At 47.8% G+C, this 26,242-nt stretch overlaps 1 protein-coding gene across 4 annotated transcripts; it reads right to left on the bottom strand.

The window, feature by feature from the left end:
- Window positions 1-68: 68 nt before the first annotated feature.
- On the bottom strand, window positions 69-25,648 carry zfyve26 (zinc finger, FYVE domain containing 26). Of its 4 annotated transcripts, none has more exons than XM_012823659.3 (41): window positions 25,520-25,648; window positions 24,327-24,639; window positions 23,947-24,022; window positions 22,862-22,945; window positions 22,100-22,577; window positions 21,635-21,759; window positions 21,187-21,351; window positions 20,288-20,376; window positions 19,992-20,143; window positions 19,569-19,778; window positions 18,812-19,405; window positions 17,390-17,572; window positions 16,960-17,111; window positions 16,117-16,363; window positions 15,538-15,816; window positions 15,222-15,341; window positions 14,775-14,945; window positions 14,028-14,264; window positions 13,729-13,837; window positions 12,645-13,501; window positions 12,200-12,399; window positions 11,794-11,898; window positions 11,387-11,509; window positions 10,719-10,895; window positions 9,930-10,179; window positions 9,487-9,579; window positions 8,878-9,056; window positions 8,026-8,165; window positions 7,891-7,919; window positions 7,532-7,668; window positions 6,963-7,183; window positions 6,501-6,648; window positions 5,995-6,207; window positions 4,506-4,727; window positions 3,843-4,040; window positions 3,283-3,491; window positions 2,831-3,002; window positions 2,661-2,720; window positions 2,319-2,501; window positions 2,179-2,229; window positions 69-2,045 (listed from the first exon to the last, which is right to left on the bottom strand). In XM_012823659.3, the coding sequence occupies exons 2-41, from the start codon at window positions 24,515-24,517 to the stop codon at window positions 1,833-1,835; spliced, it is 7,842 nt and encodes a 2,613-aa protein (XP_012679113.2). In that variant the 5' UTR covers window positions 24,518-24,639; window positions 25,520-25,648; the 3' UTR covers window positions 69-1,832. The 4 variants fall into 4 exon arrangements, with proteins under 4 accessions (XP_012679113.2, XP_031436154.1, XP_031436155.1 ...); XM_031580294.2 differs by having other exon boundaries at window positions 7,532-7,665; XM_031580295.2 differs by having other exon boundaries at window positions 19,569-19,775.
- Between the last annotated feature and the right edge of the window lie 594 nt (window positions 25,649-26,242).

Genomic DNA, 26,242 nt, shown 5'->3' with positions numbered 1-26,242 from the left:
ACAGCAGAGTCTTTCCACCTCACACACACATCCATCAAAGAATTACAGTCAAAACAGTCAGACCAGAATGATTTTTCTAACCGAACAATTTATTTACTTTCTTGGCTTTTTTCCATTCAGTTAGACTGACATTATTGGCATTGCTATGAGCAGAACCTGTTTACAGACCATGAGCACACTACCAACTGGCTTGAGAGCAAACACTAATTGATATTTGGACTTGACGGCTATTTTTGTTTACCATTTAATGACAATTTCAATCGAAGAGGTGTTACTGAAACTAATCTACGGCACTGACTTCCTGAAATTAACCCATTATGCCAAAACATACATTTAAACACAAAATAGGTTTTTCTGTTTCATCCTGCTCCATCAGATGTAAGGAGACTAGCTCACTATGCTAAGGCTTCTGCCTTAATCATCTCTTCTTCGGACCGAAATGAAAAAGCGTCACTATTAAATCTGATGTACGTGAGGAATAGTGGATCTACGCTACAGAACAGAGTGGTAGAGGAAGGAACCTTATTGGTATGGGTTCTGTTATTAAAGGCAGTGTAGTGATTCAGTGGCATACATACATACATACATACATATATGTTGTGAAGGATCCTTCCAAATAAGCTATAGTATTGGGGCTCAGTTGCATGGCAACTACAAATACAAAATTCAAAGGCAAATACGCATATGGCTAAGATTGTGACTATGCTATACTATGTGCTATATCTGAGGAGCCAGACACATGTCAGAGATAATGTAAACGAGACATTGAGCAGACATCTTTAACTTTGTTAACATTGCAAAAACAAGTCCCTTTTCCAGAGCTATCTTCCCATGGTTTTGATAAAGGCCAACAGGTGAGTAAAACAGATGCTAAGCACTGGCTACACATTGACGCCATTGTTTTCACATGGTCTGGGGTAAGAGACATTCACAAACAGGGTTAACCTCAAGCTTTTAAGCACAGCAAGATGTCAGACACAAAATATGTGCTCCTTCGAGTCCATACAGACGCACAAACACACGCGAAAATAGATGAGAAAACAGTGCACAAGAGTAGGAGACGGGAATACTGAAACAGTCAACCTTACTGGAAAGATGTGTTTAAACTAATACTGTACATTAACAGGTCATGAGTACACGTTCATATACATTTCTTAATAATAGGTTATTTGTTGTTGTGTAATACTTCATCTATTCATAAGTCCTTTCTGTTCTCAGTCTGCCGAGGTCCCTTTTCAAATCCAATTTCCCCTCAGATGTCCTCTCTGCTCTCTGTGGCTAATGCCCGTAAGTGACAAACAAGGCTTTCAGCTTCCCTTTGATAGGCCAGAAAACACTGACCACACAGATGAGTGAAGCCAACTAAACGCTGCAGGCAGACTCCAACACAGTGCCACACCAGCTGACAGAACAAAACTTAGCACAAATCTCCTGCCTTTTAAGAAGACTGTATGTTAGGGATTGAGGTCTGTGTCACCTAACAGATTTTCGCCGACTGTAACATCGGCAAACAAATTGTGACCTCTTACAATGCAGTACATTTTTTCCTCTAAAAAACACAGGGTGTTGGAAGCATCCCTTTCTGGCGAGGTAGTAGGTAGAAGTGAACTAAAAAAAGAAGGACAGAATAGAGCGATATGTACTTGATGTACCCCCTCCAAGCAAACTGGCACACTTAGGGCCGAGACCAGAAGGAGAACATGGCACTGCGGTGAACAGAGTTCCTCATGTGAGGGTGTCAACCAGCACACAGTCCCACAGACAACCGGTCCACTGGCGGTGCGGCATGGGCCTGGTGGGGGCTCGGCTGGGACGAGGCAGTTGGGTGCTGGCTACCTGGCGCTGGGTCGGCCCTGCCGCTGCCTGGCCGGACGGTCCTGGTGCTCAGCCAGCCACTGGCGGCAGATGTTCTCCATGACGGAGTCCCCCGAGCTCTCAGCCGCCTGGAGCACCTCCTGCACCAGGGGCCCCGACCGGGCCGGCTCCAGCTTCACCGCCAGCAAATAGGCAGCACGCAGTTTACTGCACTGCAGGTAGGCCTTGATCTGAGAGAGAGAGTGTGGGGGGTGAGGGAGAGAAAGAGAGACATAAGACAACATAAGAATGCACGCATAAGATGGGAAAGGTAGTGGTATCTATGTTGGAAAACGTAGCCTTAGGAGCTCGTTGGACACATACCTTGTTTTCCGGGCTTTTACACTCAAGAATGAGACCCTCGAGTTCTTTGGCCTAAGAGCACAGAACAAAAACACATTCTGTTAGTAAAATCATCCCCACTACCTGCCAAGCTATTAGACCATATGGCGATATGGGCTCACATCAGCAGGGGCCTTGTCAGCCACGGAGATGCAGCGGAGCACGATGGCGTCACAGTCGTTCTTGGTGGCCGTGCCCGACTCACCCACACACTTCAGCAGCTGGCGCACGGCACTGTACTGCCGCTGGCGCACCAGCCGCTGGCCGGCACGCTCGTACACGGACAATGCCTCCAGCTGGAAGTCCTGAAGAAGCAGAAGAGAGAGAGAGAGGGAGGGAGGGAGGAAGAGAAGGATTGTGTGGGCGTATGTGACACAGCCAATATTCATAGGTGTTTCAAGGTTTTGACCTACAATGGCTATGAATGAAACTATCAATGTGGGAATGTAACAGACATGGGTTACCTGGATGACTCTGTATGCAATGCCAAATCCCTCCTCAATGTTCTTTCCACCAAGCATCACCTGCAGCACAGATTATTCAACACCATGACTTCAGCAATAGTTGTTTCAGCCATTTTACAGTGCTTTGCTCAGAAGACAAGAAACACAGAAAATCCCTGACTGTGGCTCACCTTACAGGCCACATCTATCTTCATGGGCCCTCCCCCAAACAGAGTTGGCGGAGCGCTGGTTTTGCCTGTGGAGGTGGGGGTGGGAGTCCCAGTGGGTTTGGAGGGGGAGGAGGTTGCACAACGGTGCAGAAAGCGAGTGACCTCCAGCTGAAGCTCTATGGTGTTCATGTGCCTGAGGACCGAGGAGGAGGCGGAGGCGGAGGAGGAGGAAGAGGGACCCTTGTTAACAATGTATGAGCAGCTGCCATGGACTTCTCAAACGGGTGAGACATGCTCAGACGTGCCAAACAGTATCCAGGCAGAAAAGAAATATGTGCGTGGAAAAAGTGTGAAGGATAAGGACAGTATAAATGTTCTCGTACTAAACTTTTGTTAAGATAATCATGTCTAAAATGACATGTTATGCCAGCCTCTACAACTCCATCTACCTCTGTCCAAACATACTCACTCACCTTGACACGTCGCTGGCGGACATCTTCTTGCGGAAGCTGCTGGAGAGGGACTTCTTGCGGCCGGCGCCTCGGCCCTGCTGCTCCTGCAGGTAGGTCTTCAGGTGCTCCTTGGCGCGGACCAGCCAACGCTGCTGCTCGCCCAGCTGCAGGTACGACTGAGCGCCGTGGGTGAAGAAGCGGATGCAGGTCATGGCAGCACGCACATGGTCCTGAAAAATCGTGGGAAGATTCCTCATTTAAGCTTTTTTTTTTTAAACATTTATTGTAAAATAAAAAAAAATTATACAAAATATAAAGAGTCTCATTTAGCTTTGAGCAGTAACCTCTAAGGATACAACTCTTAATGGTATTCACAGCCCCGTGCACACTGTTCCCATATAAAGCCCAGTCTACAGCAGGACCACTCTGCCACTGAGTGTCAATACCAGTTGGAGATAGTGACAGCGGAACTATCAAGGGAATCTAAATCCCAGACATCCATGACAATATTGCAACAGCTTGGTTGTTGCTTCTCTGCTCTCCACACAGAGTGTTCTGCACAGTATCTGGTCGGGGCTGACCGTCATGAACTGCTGCAGCTGGTAGATGGTGTGGAAGTGGCCACGGCGCTGCAGCAGCTGGCAGGAGGCGATGAGGTAGCGGCTCCAGCCCTCCAGCGTGGGGTCCAGACTCTCCAGCTGGGCCTGCAGCACCCCCAGCCGGCCCCGCTCCAGACTGGGCATCAGCACCGCCTCCAGGAACACCTCCTCAGGACACTCCTGACGAGGGAGCAGCACAGAGAAAAAGAGACACGTTTGTATCAACACATCTCAGCCTGGAGCCAACTGGACCAGCTTTTACTCCTCACATGTAAAAGCGAGTTTATAACAGAATGCATATTGATAAAGAAACACACCGGTAGTTAGATGTATAGGGGAATATAAACATCTGACTTTACAGGCTAAAAGTGTGTGTAGGCATTGTTGCAGTCTCAAAGATATTACCAACAGCCAACTAAGCACTAATCAGTATTATTGTATATGCCACAAAAGCCCTTCTATACTGTACCTGATTCTGCTCTTCATTGTGGTTGATGACTAAAAGCATCACCAGCTATGAGGAGGCAAAGTGTAACTGCAGCAATAACTTCTGTTTATTCATCGACATTTATTATCATGTTTATTTGTTTACCCTACTTTTATTGATCTCATCCTCTGAGCTGAGGTGAGTTGAGTTGACCTCACCTTACTGAGCAGGTGTGAGAGGGCCTCCTTCATGCCGTCGTGGCGCATGTAGAAGCTGACCAGGGCCAGGTGTGTGCCGTAGGCCTGCAGGTAGTGCAGACTCTCCTGGTAGTTACGGCAGTTCTGCACATGGCCCTCTGGGCGCTCCAGGGGGTGGGGCTCAGCCAGGGCCTCCTCCAGCTCCCAAAGGGAGGCCAGGATGTCCTCCTCTGGGCGCTGAAGCTGCAAACACACATATGCACACACAGGTGAGCACACACACACACAGGTGAGCACACACACACACACACACACACACACAGGTGAGCACACACACACACAGGTGAGCACACACACACACACACACACACACAGGTGAGCACACACGCATTCACACATATGCAACTCTGCTCACACACACACACACACACACACACACACACACACACACACACACACACACACACACACACACACACACACACACACACACACACACTCTAACATTCCGAACATGACTACAAACCCACACACACACTAACACACTTCACACACACACACACACACACACACTGAACATGAGTACAACCTATTAACACAGTAACATATTGGAATAAATCCAGAAACATAATGAATCATGCCTTGTACTGTGAGATCAAGGCATGCAAGACCATAGCTTCTCAATTGCTGTTGACCTAAAAAGCTGTGCAGTAAGCCTCCAGCCTGAGTAACAGTTTACAGCGAGGCATTACATAATCCCTCTGCTTGATTAAACCTGCTGTGATCCACTTCACGCCTCTGGGTCTTTTGTGTTCAGCCTCATACCCTGCATGTTTCTGCTGAAGTTACATAAGGTGACATTTAAGGGAGGGCTACACAATTTATCTCGGCCAGCCTAAGAATAATTTTGGGGAGCCAGGCACTTGCATCTCAAAAGGTGTCTGGTAGATGGGGGAAGATTCAGAGCAGCAGACAAAGGCCTCGCTGTGAGACACATTCTGTTCCGAAGTGCCCGGGGGCCGAGGCTACGGGTCGGCATGATCCAAGACCGATCCAAACCGCGCTGCCACTGTTTCGCCATGGAGACACGTTGCTAGGAGAGCATTTCACAGCACAGCTCGCTTTTTTTTTTTTCTTCTTCCCCTCAGAGACGGTCTCTCAGGCCTTGCCACCTCCCACACACACACACACACAGACACAGGAGGGAAGGAACATTCAGCCTCCGTGTGCTTGGATGGCTGTGGCAGAGGCCAGTATACCCAGCACCACCGTGTGTCCAACACAAACAGGAGAAGCAACATAAAGCAGGCCGACAGTGACCTTACAACACACTCACAAAAGAATACAAAACACATGTCAGGAACGTCATTGTACTTGTGTTCACGATAAAAAAAGAAAGCGGTTCAGTAGAAAATAAATCAATTCATCCATTTGTTTCAAGCCAATGTCTTTTACAAGCTGGCTCTAATGTAATAAATCTAGACTGCAGGGAGAGATATGAAGCTGTTACCATGGGGATGGCCGTCGGGCGGATGTTGGCCTCCAGGTGCTGCAGGATCTCCTGGAGCAGCCGTGGGCCGTGGGTGTGCTGGCCGCGGTCCACCGGGGGCTTCAGGTAGCGGGCGAACTTCTCCCGCGCCCGACTCAGGAAGCCAGCCTTCAGGCACGCCATGCCCCACGCGTGCCACACGCCCGACGGGTCCAGGCCACTCTTGGTGGAGACCTGAGAGACGACACACACACATTACCACTGAGCAGTTGGCTCGCATGCAGAATTCACATATGCAGGGAATTTGTATTGACACTTTGTATTGACACTATGTTAAGCATGAAAAGATGATGATACGGTAAGATGTTTTAGTTTTTTAACATGCTTTCTGACTATGCAGCAACAATATGCTTTTCAATGAATCAATCATGCTGAAAGGAAACAATTCTTAGTAACTGGGGTGTAAACTGCGATGTGCTTCAATCACCCTATTCCCTGTCTGTAACCTTCTGACCCCGCTGCCTCACCTCCACGGCTAGCTGGTAGTACTCAGCCTCCAGCAGCTGGTTTCTGAGCCGGGACACAGAAGCAGCCTCCAGGATGTCGTCCAGAGACGGGATGTACTTGTAGTTGGCCGTCACCAAAATCGTCAGCACGTCCACTTTACTGATGTAGCTGAGTGAGCAAATAAGAATAAAAAACACAATAACATGTCATTTTCCATGTTGATCCTGTTAATCTCCAGCTAAAAGTCTATACTACACACTATGGCTATACATTGTGCAAATAATATAACCCTGCATCTATCTCTATAAAATATAACTGTACTCAAATTAGTAATCCAACTCAGATTTACCCTGACATGATGTGTGTGTGTGTGTGTGTGTGTGTGTGTGTGTGTGTGTGTGTGTGTGTGTGTGTGTGTGTGTGTGTGTGTGTGTGTGTGTGTGTGTGACAGAGGTATCTGCAATATCTGTCATTGTCCCAACCTGTCGCATAAGGCCAGATCCTGACTTTGGCCCGTCTTGACGAACATGACCTTGGCACTGAAGAGCAGCTGGCGCATGACGTCGGTGATAAGCCGGGCGTCCACCTCGGGGTTGGTGAGCGTGCGTGAGAGCGATCGGCAGTGGTCGATCAGCTGGTGCCCGCAGGAGGCTGGGTCGCTGTGCAGCGAGAGGATGGATACACAAAGGGACGCGCTCGGAGCCTGGAGGGCCAAAGGAAGGGAGGATGGGAATTTCTTTAAGATTCTGATATTGTTGCTGTAGCAAGGTAATATCATCGTCATTATGATGGACTTATGTATTTGCCACGGTAGTGTTAATATAGCAGTAAGCAGTAACTCTTTGTATTGTAACACTATTGTGAGGGCATTTAATTGTTCCGTGATAATAATGGTCTGTTGGTAGTGATGATAGACATGTAAAACACTTTTTTTTAATTATTTTTTAGTGTTCTGGTTGTGTTGAGGTTGAGTGTGTGGAAGTATAAAAAAAAGCATCTGGGTCCGCTTGGAGTGAGCTAAACAAAAAGCCTCTGAAAACTGATAATGTACCTGCTCATAGTAGAACTCGCTCAGTATCTTCTGGTTGTCCGCTGGGTTGATGCTGAGCCTGAAACGCCTCTCAGGGACTTCAGGGAGTCGCACAGCCCCTTCCAATGCACCCTGGGCTGCAGCAGGACTACTAGCTACTGCGCACAGACAGGAAGTCAGTTAAACATGACACATATGCAGAGATACATTCTCTCTTACTCACATACTGTATATACAATTGCACAGTAAACTACAAACCTGGGCAAACAGCTGAACACACTATCTACTAAACATACAAATTAAAGATTTGGCAACCTTGAGTATCTACAATGCCAATTACAAGCTTTATAAAATCAGAGTATAGAGCTTTTTTTTCTTACCTTCAGCCTGCTCCAGTTCATCATCTGAACTGTAAAAATCATAAAAGACACAACCACCATGAATATCATGGTATATCTGTTGTTCCTCATAATTATATTTAGTTAGATTAGTGCTGTGCAGTAAAGTTGCCTTACTCAGGGTGAAAGAAGTTGTAACACTGATTGCACACTCGCACTTCCTCCTCCTCTTCGCAGCCCTCTACTGCCATCCGGTGGCTGGAACAGGCTTGGCACACCAGCCTCCCACACCTGCGGCAGTGGTGACGCCTGTTGAACTAGAGAGAGAGGGGAATACCAAAGGCATCATTAACCGCAACAAACCACAAGCTTCAGCCTACGCAACCCTGCTATATTTATGACAGACGACAACACAGTAACCTCAGTTCAACACCTCCCTTCAACTTCCTAGACATGATAACACTTGCATGCGAGTACCACGGGACCCAGTGCAAACGAGTCTACTGTTGATTGCAGTGCTGGTGCGGGCGGTAACAAGCTGATGCATGTTCGAGCGCGGGAGACAGAAACAGAGTTTTTTGTTCTTTAAGTATGGAATGTTATTTGTGTTTGCAGGAGAGCATCCCATGTAAAAACCCATGTTAATTTCTACTGACTAAAATTCCGAAATTCATACGTAACTATCGTTTTACACAAACAGGCTGAAGGTTGGTGTTTTTTTTTTTTTTACACATGGCAAATTTTAACGACAGCAGGCAGAAGCAGGAGTGAAAAATCCATCCCACGTAAACGTCCACCTGTGGGATTTTGTAGGTGGGAGCGGAACAAGACATGGAAGAAGCGGACGAGAACAGGACAAAATATTTCATATTTTTGTGGGAGCAGGACAGGATCCTGGGGGAGCGGGAATGAAAAATCCACCGGCCACGCCTTTAAGCTCTGGGGGAAGCAGAAGCAGAAGCGCTACTGCTACATGCTATAATTATAACGTGAGAGCACAGTGTTTTTCTTGTCTTCTCAGACCCTCACCATGGTGAACCTCTCGCGTTGGCAGACCATGCAGACGGGCTCCTGGTGGTCGGGGATCCAGTCCTTGCGAACCGGGGGCTTGGGTGGAGGGGTGAATGGGGTGGCGGGGGTCTGCGCCCTCCTACCGCTGGAGCCTCGCTCCCAACCGCTGCTGGAGGGTGTGTGCATGGGTGTGCTGACTGAGAGGGCAACCACAACAGTGAAGAAACCAACAAGATCAAATCAAGACAATTCACTTGACCAGCCCAACACCATATCCCAACACAGCAATTACACTGAAACACAGCTGCATTAACCGAACAGCAATTGAGAAGCATCAAACTGCTGCACAGTGAAGAATAGACTGACAAATAAGAGGACATTTATGTCATGGTCCTGTGTTTGCAATGAAAGTACCACTTCACAATAGTGTTATATGTTATATGTTATAGTGTTATATGTTATTTTTGGTATATGTTACTTTGTTATCTGTACATTTTGCCGTCTACTGCGTAGATGTTGCCGGCCAAGTCTTAAGAATTTCGCTCGCTAAAGCAATTTGGTGCATGCGACAATAAACACTTGACTTGACTTGACAAGGAGTTGGGGTTAACTATGGCTTCAACTGACCTGCGGAGGAGGGTGGGGTAACGCTGGGGGAGGCGGGGCAGCTCTCTTGGGCGGGGCACTGCAGATAGGCATCCTGCAGACTGATGACCGAGTCTGCAGAGAAGGAGAAGAGGCATTTAACACTGCCACTCAGCTAGACTGGTTAATGAGTCTTCACATGGATCCCATTCAAACCTACAGACCAGTGGTTCTCAATCGAGTTCCTCAAGGAGGCACAGAACCGCAGCAGGACAAATCTGATTAAGCTTGCTTGCCTCAACTGCCTTAGATCTTTCCTGATCTGATTATCTCAATTCAATCTTTTATGTTGTGAAAGTAGAGAAAAAGTACTCAGCAATTTTCACATGTTCTGAGCCTTTACATAACTTTGAAGTGCAATGGATTTTGCAGTTGAGTGCTGGCTGTAATGACATTTGGAGTGGGGGAAGGCGACAGCGACCCACCTGAGCGTAACCTCTCTCTGGGTGTGCAGGAGAACTCCAGAGCTTTCCTGGCGTAGTCGGACAGGAGCATGTCTATGTCGTCGTTGCTGAAGCCGCCCTCCTGGTCCACCAGAAGGTTCCGGAGGGTGCGCACAGCCACGTCGGCCCACTCCACCTTCAGGTTCATCAGCAGCTGCTCCAGCATGAGCAGAGGGGACGACAGCAGCGGGAAATAGCTCTGCCGAGACGCCTCCGGCAGAGTCAACAACACCTGAACGAGAGAGACAGAGAGAGAGATAGAGACAGGCAGAGAGACAGATTATAAATGGAGAGATAGATGGAGAGACACACACCGAGAGAGAAGAAAAGGACAAAGACAGAAAAGGTAAAAGAATGAATGAAAATAACAAAAAGGAGAAATGGATCTTATAAATACATTGAGCGAGTTCTACTATTAGCAGGTACACCATCAGTTTTCAGATGCTTTTTGTTTAGCTCACTCCAAGCAGACCCAGATGCTTTTTTTATACTTCCACACACGCAACCTCAACACAACCAGAACACTCAAAAATAGTTACAAAAATTGTTCATTGAGAGCTACAGCCCTTAGTACTCATCCCCTGTCCTCAATACAGTAGCCCATATACAACTAGACCACAATTCAGCTATCCTGAACCAAGCCAAACAAACTTTATCCTTAAATTTCAAAGCAAACACTCAGATGCATGCACATGCCAAGACTGCAGTGTGTATAAAGGTAAGGCAGTTGCGCTCTGGTGTAGGTGAGCAGGACGAGAGGGAGTGTCAGACCTTGGATCCTAGGTGGAGAGCGTGGATGTGCCTGCGGCGGGCTGGAGAAACACGGCTCTCAAAGTTCACAGTGAGGTAGTCAGACAGGAAGTGACAGGCAGCCAATGTGGGCTGGCGATCCAGAGCACGCTCACAGACCTCCAGGCCCCGAGATGGGTCAGACACACCCTCCAGCAGCTGGAGGAGAAAAGCAGAGACAAAACAGGAGGTGAGCTCACTAATACTGGGAAAGACACAGGCCAAACATACAATGTCAGGTATTCCAGCAAGTACTAAAATCATAGCTATGCTTTCAATTAGGCCTGAGGACTCAGCTTCAGACAGCCCTCACCCATAAGCTTATGTTGCAAAAATTCAGAATGCATTTCCTGTATCAGTCACAGAGTTCAGATATAACCTCTCATTTCCTCTCATAACTGAACTGATCACATCAGAATGTGATTCTGTAGCCACAAAAATGTACAAAATATATCTTAATTATAGCGCTAAAATCATGGATACACTACATTTCAACTATCAGTGTTGGTTCCAAACACTACATATCGTCAAAGTCATAGACCTAAGGGGGAAATGCCACACTTTATCAGCATACTTCATGCATAGGGGCATAGAGGTTTAACACAGGTCTCCACACTTTCAATGATCTTTGACAACTCAGTCACACACACCTGGCAGGCCTCGTCTGTCAGTCCCTTCTCCAGCAGGTGGAGCAGGTGTTCAGTCTGCAGCTGTAGTCTGGACTGCTCCGATACGGGATAGAGCTGCAGCCACTGAGCACACAGCTCAAACTCCTGAACACACACACACGAGGTCCCGATTAAGTGCTTAGAAATTTTTTTCGTCAGAAATCTCCAAGTACACAATACAATACTTCATTCCACCAATTCTTTATTCACTAAAAGAATAAGAAGAGTATATTGTAACAAAAGCTTAAGCAGGCACAGGGAGAGGTCTTGGGCTTTGGCAACATTATACTTTGCTGCAAGTGCTGCTGATGCAATTGGTGATTTCTATGGTGGTGTGTCAATATGAGTGTTTGTGTGGTGTGTGGTGTGTGTGTTGATTAGACACTAACCCTGGTCTCCAACAGCAGAGCCATCACAGCCTCCGGATCCTTCTGCGACTCCTCTCTTAACTCCTGCCACATCTCCCATGGCAACGGGGACTGTAGGCTCAGCATCTGAAGCAGCCATAGCAATGAGGAAGGAGTCATATCTTTGTGCAGCTTGGATTAATGCTAACTCTTATCTAAAGCAGAGACCCAACCTAAATGGCCAGACATACCTTCCCTCAGTCAAAGCCACCAAATTTAAAGAGGGTTTGTGAATAGTCTAAGTGGCATTTCAGACAAACCTGCCTAACATTAAAGACTGAAGAAGCTCCAAATTTGATAAATCTTTGACCACATGGTACATTTGTACATCCATGCCTAACCATTATTTGTATTTAGTTACTTTGGACATGACTTTTGGAGGGCTTACATTATGGTACATGTCCATCTCCTGTTTCTTTTTCTGCAGTTGGTCCTCCAGTGAGGCGTCCATGTTGGATTTGCTCAGACAGAATTCTAGCAGCTCCCGGCAGGCACCCAAGGGCCACTGGTCCAGTACCTGCAGGGCCACCCGAGCTTGTAGGTTTGTGTCCTGCACTCGGAATAAATGCTCCCAGCCCTGCTGACCAGCTGACAGTGAGTGAGGAAAGATAGAAGAGGGAAAGTTAGAGTCGAAGGGTAAAAGCACAACAGACATTTCATACGGTTTTAATTTAATTCCTTATGTTAATCATTTTAAGACTTTAGTCACTGTATCCATCATGATAGGAATATGAAAAAACGTATCACGTATCACATATAACAACACACATCAAGGATACCATGTTCAGGGATTCTTTGGAGAGACTTGATGCCCAGCTTTTCCACCCACTCACCCTCCTGTGCAGCACAGGCCAGCAGCTGGTCCCTCAGTGCCTCCTGCTGGTCGCCTCCCTGCCCATACAGCTCCAGCAGGGTAAGGGCTCGCTCCAGCTCCCCTCCACTCAACGCCTGTTGGAAGGCCTCCACCACCAAAGCCTGGGCTGCTGCGCTCTGCGGCCCGGAGAGGACCAGCGCTGCCAGCGGTGTCCCACAGAGTGCAGCTCCGAGACCCTCTCCGTTTGCCTCGGCCTCCAGGCCCTGTGGAGGGGCCCCCAGCACGGGCTCGGCCATGGTGTGCAGGTAGTCTCTGAGGATGGGGAAGTCCTGCAGCAGGGCCTCGGCCTCACGGGAGATCTGCTCGGCGTCCAGCGGGGCCTCCTTGCGCCCGCCGCTGCGGAAGTAGGAGGGCAGGCCGGGCCAACTGGTGGAAGGGCGCACCACACCGCCGCGCGTGGCGCCGAGACACGCCAGAATGGCCAACAGGGGTGAGCGCGACTTCAGGAAGGCCAGAGCGGATGGCGTGAGCAAGAAGGACGAAGAGGGCAAGGAGGAGGACGAAACAGAAGAGGAAGAGGACGAAGGAGAGGTGGAGAGGGTGCCGCAGGAGGTGCGGCTCTCCTCGGTGGAGCCCTCTGAGGACTCCTGGGAGCTGAGCTCGGAACAGAGGGAGGGGGGCAGGTCCAGGATGAGGTTGTGTTTGTGGGCGTGTTCCTGGAGCAGTGCGGCGATTCGTGCAGGGCTGAAAGCACCGCCCTCGTCACTCTCGTTCCGCCTGCGGGTGTCCCAGAGGAGGAGGGGCTCACAGCAGTGCTGGTCCATGACCTGCTCCACGCTCAGACCCAAGCCCTCCTGCTGCAGTAGAGATGACAATCTACACACACAGAACACAAACAGCTCTACATTACAACCCTACTATTTTGAAATGAAACTAAATCATTCGCTCTATGTCATCAACCAAATACATGCTCTATTTGCTTTGAATGACCCAAATGCTAGGGCGACAGAAATCCGACATGAAATTCTTATGTCTTTGTATGTGTGTGAGTGTGTGTGTGTGTGTGTGTGTGTGTATGTAAAAGCGTGTGTGTGTGTTCATACCTTTCTGCAGAAACCTGTCGTTCAAACAGCAGGTAGGAGAGCAGCTGAGAGGGGGACTGCTGCAGCACCAGCAGAGGGTTCCCCAGCTTCACCTCTGCAGACTGGTCCGCTGGAGAAGCACAAAACAAGTCACTTTCACACGCTTGCAGACGGAGCCTGTCAATAGCCAAGTCAAAAAGGCAACACATACAAACATACAAGCTCCTTTTCTGGTATGTCCACATTGTTATAGAGTCACCCTCTCAAGTTTTCCATCCATGTATTGGTTTGTGTGGTTTTGTGTGTATGTTAGAGCTTACCATCTGATCCCATGCTTCGCACCAGCACCGAGGCCAGAGTGTTGACGTAGTCCAGGAATGTGCGCACGTAGTCGGGGCTGCTGGTGGCTACGTCGGGCTCAAAGGGGCAGAGCTGGTCCAGCACCCGCAGCAGCTGCTTCATGGCCGAGCGCACCGGGTGGGCATCTAGCTCCGCCTGCTTCAGGCTGGCCTGCTCCACCAGCGCCGCCAGCAGAGCACCGCAGGACCGACCTTCAGCTGCAGGGGGCGACAGAGGGAGGCTTAGAAAGCAGTAAGAAACACACACACACATACACACCCACACACACACTCAGACAGAAGGAGAGGTTGTCCCTCTGGTAGTGCACATTGTGGGCTGATTTCAAACTCGGTTCTCACCACGTCTGGTAGTTGCTGCAATGTGAGGGGTTCAGCTGCATCGGAACTGACTGATATCTATGACTGACTTATATTACTGAACTAATCTTCAGTACCTTTCACAGCAACAGAAATAGGGTTCAGTTTAATACATTTATCAGAAAGCTAAAGCTTGAATGCAGACATCAAGTAAAAGAGGCATGATTCCCTCTGTCTAACATGAAAATCTCCAATGCCACAAGGCTGTGGATCAACCTAACAAGCAGGTGGTGTTCCAAAGCCTGGGTGAAGGAATTGGTCTGAAAATGCTCCCACTCCAGCATGGAGAAGATTCCTTGCTTTTTTTCAGGTTTAATAGGATACAGAGGTAAGCTGTGGGCTGTCTCTGACCTGTGGCATCAGCAGCAGTGTTGAGGATCTGGGCAATGTGTTCAAGGCGTTGGCCCAGGCTCAGGCGGCTAGAGATGGCCTCCTCCGTCAGGACGGGGTGGCATGAGAGCATCACCTCCTGGGCACTGCAGCCAAACGGGCTCCCCAACGTGGCCTCTTCCCCAGCGCCCTCTACAAGGACAGGGTGATGAGAGAGAGAGAGAGAGAGAGAGAGATGTAAAAATGGATGAGAGAGACAGAATGGCAGAGGTCTGTATTCAAGGATCTTACCACACAGATCTCTCGCTTACAACAGGACCAGTCCCATCCTCTGAAGCTTGTCTATCTACTTTTTTAATTTTATAATGAATGAAGCACGTTCAATATACAATAAATAACACATGGAATCCATTCCAACATGCAGTTCATAGCTTTGCTTCTCCTCAGGTATGTCTCCCAGATGCTCACCTCCTATAGCAGGTCCTTTCCCAGTGGCCGTGCGGTTCAGGATCTTACTGATCTGCTGCAGCACCGCAGGGAAGCCTCTGATCCCATCAGCGTGAGGCACTTTGGGTTCTAACCTCAGTTCTGCCGGAACACAGGACACAGACACAAAGAATTACTGTACACACATTCATTATAAAGTACTGTGAGCAGTAAGCAGTTTAATCTGCATTTGACTCAATTAAACTTCTGGATTTAGTGTAGAATTCCTGTAATATCCTTAAATATTCCCCAAATATTGTCTAGCCTTAACGTTAGGGTATCAAAGGCGATTCTTTACCTCTCGCCTCCAGGCTGGTGTTGAGCCTGCGCTCGGCTGTCTCCAGCAGCTGCCGGGAGCTCTTCCACAGCTGGCTGTGACACACGGCCAGGTCAAAAGCAGCCATGGCCGGCGGGCTCAGCTCCTCCAGCAGCTGGCGGATGGACGAGGAAGGGTCCGGCGAGCCCACGGAGCTCGGGAGCTGAGAGAGCCAGTAGTCCTCCTCCAGAGCTGGGATGGGTCGCTGAGGAGAACTGGTGAGACGCTCCGCCACATCTGAGATGGAGTAGAAGGCCATACCTGCAGGGAGGGAGGGAGAGAAAGAAAGAGAGGGAGGGAGTGAGAGGGAGAGAAAGAAAGAGGAGGGAGTGAAAGAAAGAGAGGGAGTGAAAGAGAGGGGAGAGAGAGAGAGAGAGAGAGTGGAGATCTGCAGGGCACCACCTCTTAGACAGTAAAAGCATCATGCGGATTTGATGAACTGACTAAACCTAATATTCTCGTCATGTTGCTTCATTTTTCTCTCAAAGTGTGGACAGTAAACGTGTTTGGAGTCTATAGCGAACACAGTGCAGTGTGTATGTGTGTTCTGAGGTGAAGTACCAGCAGCAGCAGCGCTCCCGATGGCCTGCAGGGTGGACCTTCCACTACTCCCCAGCCGGCTCCTCCCCTGGCCAGCCACCACAGCCGCCACAGCCCCCAGCCCCTCGGAAGAGGAGGAGGAGGAGAGAGACTGGCTCTCAATCTTCTGCTCCACCTGAGCCAGCTCCTGCAGCACCTCCCGGTAGCGCTCCATAAACACCAGCTCCCCCGCACAGCTGGAGGACTCCAGGCCAAACATCAGCATCACCTGCAGGGCAGAGGCACACAGACGAGGCAGTATGCACCAGATCTATACCTAGTTGAGCCGAATGTGTTAGCAAAGAATGTTTGGTGCACCCTATGTATTGTCGCGGTTCTTTTCGCTTATGGATAGTCATCACCAAAGTTATCACTCTGCATTTACACAGATCAATAGTTTCCACAGGCTCTTAACATCACTCTCACTATTTCACATGCCTGTCCAAAAAACACACACTCAATCAGATACTTCACTGCCCCCTCCCTATCCCCATTTTAGACACTACAGCCTGGCCTCTCCTTGTGCACTACACCCTACTCCACTCATGTACTCCTCTCTTGCCCAGCCACTCCAAACCACTTCACACTCTCCCACCCCCACAGTCCTTCTCCTATTTTCCTTCCATTGTTTGCTTCCTGCTTTAGAGGTCATCAGACTAGTTAAGTCAGATGAAGCTATCTACCACAGGCTCTCACCCTTCCCCTTTTGCCTTCTATCCATTCAGCAAATAACTCAAATGTTCTATCATTCAAATTCATCCACCTCATGAAAATGATGGGTCTTCATCTAAAAGTGAACCACTCTAACTGACAAACTGCTCTCACCTGGTGAGCTTCCACAAAGTTGCCCCTGCGGATGCAGGACACCAGCAGGGACTCTGGGGGAGCCAGCATGGCAGGGACCAGCCAGCTGTGGGGACCTCCACAGGGACAAGCCTCGTGCTCTTGACGGCCTGATGCGGTCCCTCCGCCTCCATCTAAAATTGCACATATTCATTTAATAACTTTGAGCATGTCCTTTAAGCATACTAACACCCATTTAAGTATATTCATTTTTGTTCCAAAGATAGCAACATGTTCCAACTTTGCAGCCATCTTAATAAAATATCGCAGAGAGAGGGCAGGAAGGCACTGCCATCATCTACAAGTGCTCATGCACTGTGACATGTGCATTAGACCCGAGGCCCTCTCAGAGCACAGAGTCTGATAAATGTTGACTGGTGGGAAATGAGGCGACGAGAGCTCGGCTGCTCACCAGAGGTGCTGGTGCTGAAGTCTCCGTTCGGTTTGTCGGCGGGGAGGTGTCGCTCGGGGCGATGGCGCCCTGGCCTCCGCCGCCTCCTGCTGCTGCTGCTGCTGGTGGTGGAGGTGGTGCTGCCGCGCCTCAGAGACGGAGCGGGACTCGCCAGGGGAGAGGGCATCTGCAGCGAGTCTGAGCCTGACCACAGATCAGTGGTTATACACAAAACATATGTCAAAAGATGAGCAACTCATAAAGTTACTCTTTGGTCCAAACAGTCACCTTGCACGGCCCAGGAGTAACATCTTCCAAAAATAATTTCCTTCTCATTTGCAATTTATCACCAACTTCAACTGAGTATAAATTGTGAGCATGCAGTCTAGTTGTCCTTCATTAATCCCACAATCTCTGCATGTAAATGTAAACACTGGAATAAAATATGGGCTCAAGCAGCAGAGATGAGATCTGTTCATGAACATGTACATACTCATCCAGGTGACCCCACAAATAACTTCAAGTCAACTGAAATGAGTCACTACTAAGGGTGGACGGTATCTGTAGTTGTAAGAGGATGGAAGCTGTCAGATTGCCTTGTAATTTGTGACCACATTATTAGATGTGTCTGATGGTATTGTAAAGACGTTGGGGGTTACTAATAATCAATCAATCAATCAGAAATGTCTTTTCATTTACCATTCTGGTGGGTTTGCCATGCCCAAACTTTATAATGATCATCCTCAGTGGAATAAAGTAAAGATGTGAACATTATTTCAGGCTGTTTTTATTCTTATGACCTTTAGTTGTCCTTCCTTTCTTGAACAGGATAGGCTACTAGAGGAGGCCACAGGGTAGATATCGGAGCATACAGATAGCATTCGATACAATGGGCACGAAAGATTAAACAATGTGCATAAAAGATCATAAAAAAAGCATAAAAGAGGCAAGGTTTTAGGTTGATTAGTGTGATGAATTATAAAATGGTTTAGTAGGCTATAAAAACTCAAAATATTCTTAACTTGCACATTTTTATGTATTGGGAGAAAAATATTATGTAGGCTACTCTGAATGTCTTTCATACAGTTTTCGTCTCACAGTTTATAGACCTACTCCATTCAAAGCCAGCAGCAAACTGGTCCTGCCAACAGTCTGGGATCTATTTTGTCTACACCCCCAGTCATGCATAAGAATAGATGGTAAACTCCTTGTATATTATTAAAATGATACCTTACATAGAGCAGAACATCCCATGATAGTCATATCACCCACTCCTAGTCGCGACACACACAAATCATCCCTATTATAATCAATTGCAAATTGAAATTATACTTTCAAAGCGCCTCTACAAAACTCATGCAAGGACCACACCACGTTCCCCTCTTATACCTCTCTGATAAATAACCCCCCCCCTCCGGTAGCATCTCTGTCCACTAGTCTCACCTCCGTCTCCACTGTGCTGGTTCTTAGTGACCACCTGCAGCCTCCACTGGGCCTCGGCCGTGCGCTTTGACAGCCTCTGCAGGCGCGCCTCGAACGTCTCGGCCGTGACAGAGCACCCCAGGCTCTCAGAGGCAATGGCGGCCTGCTCGTCCTGGCCCGGCCCTGGCAAGTTCAGGCCCTCCAGCCCTTCCCTGAGCAGCCGCAGGAAGCCCTCCATGGCCTTCACGTCTGCCAGGAAGCCCCAGCAGCCTTGTGTCAGATGGCCCAGGTCCAGGTGAGCTCGGCTGGGCTCACCAACACCCCATCCCCGCTGGACCCCCTCTGGTCTCTCCTGCTGGCAGGCTGGGACATCACCACAGGTCCGCTCTTGGTTCTCCACACTTTCGATTGTCCCTTTGTTCTGCGCGTTCCCGGGTTCTGCGTCTCTGAGAGTCGGGCTAGATGGTTTCTGTTCCGTAACCAAGGTCAGGTCAGTGCTTGAGAGGAAGAGCAGCGAGAAGATGTTCTCCAGGAGCTCCAGACGGAACAGGGCAGGAACCGCCTCCAGGTACAGCTGGCACTCTGACAGGTAATGCTGAAAGAGCTTCTTGGCATCTGGAGGACAGGACGATAAAATGTCATCATTTTCATTTGTTAAACCTTATTTTCTAAATTGTATATTTTCTGCATGATATACCTTGTAGACGGTTTATTACACCTCTATAAATACCTGTGGTCAAAAACAATATCAAGACAATATCATGTAAATTGTCCTTACCTTCTGAGTAGCTGGACTCCTCACTCTTCTCCGGAGACCCAGGGCTGTTGTGCTGTTGTGATGTTAGCCCACACTCCTTGCAGTCAGTGTGTGTGTGAGCATTCACACAGATGGCATACAGCGCGTACTTCATGGCACAGAAGCCCTGGAACAGAGTGATGTTCCGCTGGGCAGCGAGGCTGCGTGCATCCCCCGGATCCGAGAACTCTGCTATGGAACACCAGAGAGAGAGGCAGTTAGGATTGACAAATATGATCGAAAGAAAGAAAGCTTAACAAAGAAAGAAAGAAAAAAAGACTAAATGAAAGATGGATGGACAGAGATAGAGATCCTCAGCTGATGAAAGAGGAATGTCATAATATGATGAGAGGAAGTGAAATGAGGACAGAGGGAGATGGTGTTGCTGTTGTTGTTGTGTAAGACCTGTGTGGCCGGAGGGGGTGAGGCCATGCAGCAGGTCCAGCACCTGGCGCTCCTCATACTGGGCCAGCGGGGTGAGGGAGTGCAGCACGTACAGAGCCGAGTGCTGACCCAGAGTCAGCAACTGGGACTGGAGGGCCTCCTCACTTACACTGCTACACACACACACACACACACACACACACAAGATTCAATTTGTCTCTTAACATGCCATGTTCAACATGTGCTTTTCTGTTAAAAATTCTAATCAGACTCAAACTTATTAGGCCTGGGCAGAGGGCTAGTTTGGCGGTACTCACGGGTTGTTTTTGGCACACCACTCCAGCACCCCGAGCTGAGAGGCCAGGCTGTCGGCAAACTGGCTCAGGACTGTGTCGCTGGCCGAGGGCTGAGGAAGAGTTAACATCCAGATTAGCGTCTAATCCACCCATTCACCACAGTATGGAACAAAGTCTTCAAAGGGACCGCCGCCGCTGAGTGACAGATATGGATGTGAGCATGGCACGCTGTATGGTGACGGCTTTGGCATGACAGGTCCTCAGGTTATTAGTCCGACCTCCCCTGGAGCGACCACCTGAGTTCATGTTAGCTTTGCCAAAAAGTCTGAGGCACTGTGAGAGCAAAGCCCTCTATTGATTTGATGAAGCAGTATGGTGCATTTTGACATTTGTGGACACAAAGATGGCTTTGTTCAAACAGTAATTATAGCTTGCGGGATGCTCTCAACCACAATCACTAAAGCTGTAAAGCATCAGGCCAACAATGAACAACTTGAGCAGCCGGATGTTTTACTGTACAGTTGAGGTCAAAAGTGTTCCTCCTCCTTTCCTTCCTAAATCAGTGGAAATGTCTTACATCACAGACGGTTTGAATCTGCATGTGACACAAATCTCTGATTGGATTGGATTGGAAGATTGGATTGTGATTGACAAGGCAAGTCATACAATTTTCAAATGCAGTTCATTTGCTACTAATAAACAGACCCACATACAATATGGGTGCAACAAAAGCTAGGGAACATGTCATTAAAATATCTACAACATGGCTGGCATGTCGAAGCAAGAATAAGAAAGTAGTTTAGAACACAACCATAAAAAGGTTGTTTAGCTTAATGTATAGCTTTTGCTTATCTCTTCGGAGTAATGTGCACACTGGTGGTCAGGTCAGACTATTTGTGGTGCGGCGCTGTGTGTCTGACCTGCTGGTGGTGGAGGACCTGCAGCAGGATGCGGGCGGAGGCCGGGTTCGGGCACTGAGGCCAGCCCAGCAGCAGCATCAGCCGCGCCAGAGGCTGGAACTCGCCCTGCAGCATCTCCTCCAGACGCCCAACCTCCTGCCTCTTCACCAGATCCAGGCCTGTCACCTGGTGTAGGGGAGGGAGAGGAACAGCAGAGACGAGAGATGATGAAGACTCAGAACAAGGGAGTTACACAACAGATTACAAATGTTTAAGAACTATTTAGGACAACTACAAGTTGTTAACTGACCCACAATGACTAAATTGAGTCTGACTGTCACTTCGGTGACATAACTGGAAAGAAATTAAGTAACACTATGGTAGTCTCACTACATCAAAGATGTTATCAATGATAATCAGGCTTGAATTTCTTCAAAATCTTCGAGGGAGATATTAACACTCAGCTTACCAGCACTTGCTCAAGGAAGTGCTTGCCACTGCTAAGACATTCAAAATAGATGGCTTTCCACGCTGTGGGCCGATCGCCATGACAGCATAACCCCAGCATTAACTTCTCAGCTTCGGGTAATTCCTCTGTAGGGAAGGGATAGGGACACACCACATGTATTGTCACAAACATGAACAGAGCCATTTTGGTGGGTGGTAAAAGAGGATTTTAAAGTGGGTAGATCACATGTTGACATCTGACGGATTTTTCACCACAGCACGTAGCAATCATAACCACACACAGAGATGTGAAGAAGCAGCTGGGTAATGACTGCTGGGCTGCATCCTCTATGCTTGAACTAAATGCATTTAGACATTAAACATGTGCTATGTGGAATATGTGTGTGTGTGTGTGTGTGTGAATATGTGTGTGTGTGTGTGTGTGTGTGTGTGTGTGTGTGTGTGTGTGTGTGTGTGTGTGTCTCACCCTCAGTGTGTGGGGCCTCCCTCAGTATCTGCTCCCTGAGTAACCTCAGACTGGCGGAACTGTAGTGTGTCACCAGTGTGTAGTCCTTGGGCCTCAGTAGTGAGCTCAGCACCCGGCCCTCGTTCAGGGGACCCTCTTTGGCTTTCCACAGCGCCTCCCAGAGGCCCTCCAGCTCAGCCTTGGGCCTTTCGGCACTCCAGGGCATCAAGGCCAGGACCGAGGCCACCTCCTCAGCCCAGACCTCTGACGGGGGCTCCTGCAGCTTTTCCAGAAGGTGCTGGATAAAGATGTCCTGTAAGGAGTAGTCCCATGGGCAGCCACTGCCCTCACTGGAGCCCCGTCGCAGGAAGGAGACCAGGGCCTCAGCCAGCCGAGGCTTCCCCTGCCTCAGCAGGTCTTGCACCCATGCCTGGACCTCAGCACTGGGGACCGACATCTTCCTGTCCGACCGAGAGTCCCAAAAGGCCTGCTGGAACTCCTGAAGGGGGAGATGGGGGATCGGAACCGTGTTTATGACAGTGTGGTAGAAAAGATGGACAATCCATCTAGGACACCACTTTGTTCCCAAACCGATAAATAACTATCCAAATATCCTAAATAAATCTCTGGTGGTTTGGTGCATACTTGCTCAACTGAAATTATTATTGCAAGCTCTCAAAATAAAGTTACATGAATATGTAAAGGAAACATTTTTGGCACTATGCCAGTATCCGTCTTCCAAACGTCCACTGACCACCAGTGCGTCAGTGCCGAGAGTCTGACCTTGAGCACCTTCTCTGGGACATCCTGCCCCAGCTCTTCCAGGACCAGCATGAACTCCAGCTCAGTCCTGACTGCCTCTGGGACCTATGCCAACACAAAGACAGAGTGTCATGTGACACAAACTGCCATGGCCAAACCACAAGAGTTTCATGACAAGAAACAGTTCCCCTACCAGGATCATTACTGCTGCATTTTTACTTCCTCCATTCCTGAAGGATGGCGCACACTGATGTTTCTAATAATTACGTCTTTGCTAATGACTGTAACAGTATTTTGCTCCTCTGAGTGACAGTGTACAATGCACATTTATTTTGATCTAGCATAGTAGTTATATATCTCTCTGTCTGTCTAGCTAGCTGAAAGCAAACACACTTATACTCTGAGTATGCTCCACTAACATCAGAGGCCTTGTAAAACGATTATGTGATTCTGACTGACAAAGGTACAAAATACCGCTTACAGTTTCGGTGCTCTAGTCATACAGTTCATAATAGAATGATATGGTGATCAGAAATACAGATTCTTATCACACCACATGACAAATGTTTGAAGGGCATTAGACATTAGCTTTCAGCTGCATGATTTTTAGGACTTTAAGTACATGAACATGAAACATAATTGACCAACATAAATAACATACGTATTAGGCTTCTCATAGAGTAAAAGGATTTCACTGTTTGCCCCCTGCAAAAAGGCAAGCTACTCTCTTTGCACTGATAAAACGTTCATAATGCATTTATGCAACTTTAACACAAACATCATTGCCAGGGCCAAAACACCCTACCAATTCCTAATTTAATTGGTAGCCGACCGGCATTTCATCCAATCAGCTTTCATCTGCACTGAAAGAGGGTCTGTCAAACACACATACACACAGAGTAATATAGTGCACTGAATAGGTTACGTTGATGATGGGAAAGTAGGTCATGGAGGGATTCATTCAAGTCATAAGAATCTGAATATATGTTGATGGGGGTCTGATTTAATCTGGAGCACATTCCTCTCTTGGGCCCTCAGTGTCAGTCACTGTTACTGTGACATTAGTTTACCAAATGCATACACTGGATGAGTTAGAAGAGCTGTACCTTCTCTTTAGTCCAATCCTCCAGGACCAGCATCCAGAACCAGGCCAGTTTATGAGGGCTCCCCATCTTTCCCCACCTACAGCACATGAAGACAGAAGCAGTCAAGACCATGCTTACAGTCTCAAATGTATCAATCTGTCAAGACTTTGTATGGACTGCAGCAAAATATATATAAAACCGAACAAAATGAACAGAAAACGTATAAGTCTCTAATCTAACTTGCAAACGTATCCAAAACATAATATTTGAATAGTTAGTATTATTGACATTATATGTACTAGATTGTCTGCATATCATCAAAAATAGCAGCACGTAAAGAGGTCTCCATTTTACAGAACAACCCACCACCTTTCTTGTGTGTGGATTATTGAGGTACTCACGCCAGTGGGTAGGGCTGTTTAACGATGGCCCAGATGATGTCCCGCAGCTCCTGGGCCACCCCGCCAGGGGTCTGTCCCAGCTGAGGAACGCAGGCGGCGGCCAGCTCCCACTCGCCATGCTTGAGGCAGCGCTTGAAGAAGCTGAAGAGCTCCTCCAAAGAGTTCTCCTCCTCACGGCCGAACGGGAACATGCTCCCCTCTCCCTCTCCTCACGCGGAGCAACAGAGGGAAGAGCCCCGCACTACAGCACCAAGAGGTGACCACCACAGGCTCTTCTCATCCGGAGAGGGGGCTGATCGTTCATTGGTAGTGACTGATGGAGGAAAATTGATTGATGAAAATTGATTCTTATTAGGGAGTGAGGTTAAATTCGGTAAACAGCCAAAGATTGTGGTGCTGGACCTAATCTAACAGCCAATGTGAGACACAAGGTTGTGTTGACAGCACTAGACTTCAAGTTCATTCACAGTAAATAAAGCCCTGATGCTTACAAATCGGTCTACCCACAGAGAGGGTTTCTTCGACAAGGATTAAATGATGACTGAAACGACAGAACCACCCCATGTTTGAAGAATTCCTCTACTAGCTTTAATCGTTTGACCCTCATATAGCCTTTTGGCAAAGACTGGTCTCCTTTCTCATAAACACCTGGTGATTTTTCGATGTTAAAATATGAAGACAAATCGGTAAAATTGCTGCAGTTGGATAATATGCTGATGTAGCCTACATGGTTCAGAGCATGCCAAATATTCGACTAACATGAAACTGATATTGAAAGTGCAAAACAAGGAAAGTCCAGCCGAACGAGCAACCAGCAGAACAAGACGTTCCCTGTGTCTATGTAGTGTGTTCCTCATCACACTTTCCTGAACAAGGCTTTGTATTAAACGGTCAAGTCATTGATTCGTGGAAAGTTTGTCAAGAGCCCAAGCACTACTATCAATTACAGCCCCAACCCACCCCATCGGCACAACGTTCAATACAATAACGTGTTTGACTATACCTTTAGGTTACTCAGGTCCCTAAAACACAATGGTGAAGGACAATACGTGTATGTTAACCTGTTACTGAGACGGAGGCGAATGACACATCTTGCCTAAAATGACAAAACACGTCTATCCAGCAGACAACATAGAGCTAAGTTTCAATATCGTTAGCAACGATAAAACCCGGAAAGTAAAATGAGAACTCACTGTTCTTGCTTGAGGGTGTATAGCCAATTTCACGAAGTTGCGGTCAACACCTAATACGACTCTCCTTACGTTTTGCTTGTTATGTCTTCACTGTAGCCATGCACAAGTCTGGTCATGTGACTGAATCAGCTGATGTAAGCGTAGTTCAGAGGTCGTCCGCGCTCAGTTGACAGAGGGAGCCAACAGAAATTGCTTAGCTCATGATTTCACGTGAGAATATTGATTTCTTGTCATTCCAAGTCAGTGGACAGACATTTTTAATAGATTGAATGCAGTATTACAGAAGAACAAGAAAGCATTTCACTTCGTATTTAATGATGTTGTGTTCAGACCTGGTTATTTAACCACACGCACACTATCTGCAACATGTTAAGCCACAGCCACAACTTGAACGGAAACATACTTATGACTCTTGAGAGTCCAGGGTCTGTTAGACTCTTGTAGGTGCATGCCTTGATATTTTTGTATATTTCACCTAACTAAAAACTTTGATGCAAAAGTGCCATATATGGTTATATTCTACAAAACCTCCGCAGAAATAATATGAGAGTAAAAGGAATGTATATGAATTTAAATCAAATGTAATGTACCCCCACAAAACCCTCCATGCATAGCCCAATTTAAAAAGATCACTTTTGGTTAAACATTAACCACCCAATCTAACAAGCTGCTGACTCATGGCCAACACATTTTATGTACAGTTTCATTTTTAGATCTTTCACA

The sequence above is a fragment of the Clupea harengus genome, chromosome 14, assembly GCF_900700415.2.
Source record: "Clupea harengus chromosome 14, Ch_v2.0.2, whole genome shotgun sequence".
In the NCBI taxonomy this organism is placed as follows: Eukaryota; Metazoa; Chordata; class Actinopteri; order Clupeiformes; family Clupeidae; genus Clupea; species Clupea harengus.
Note: the sequence above shows the minus strand (reverse complement) of the source record. Positions and strands in the feature narration are given on the sequence as shown.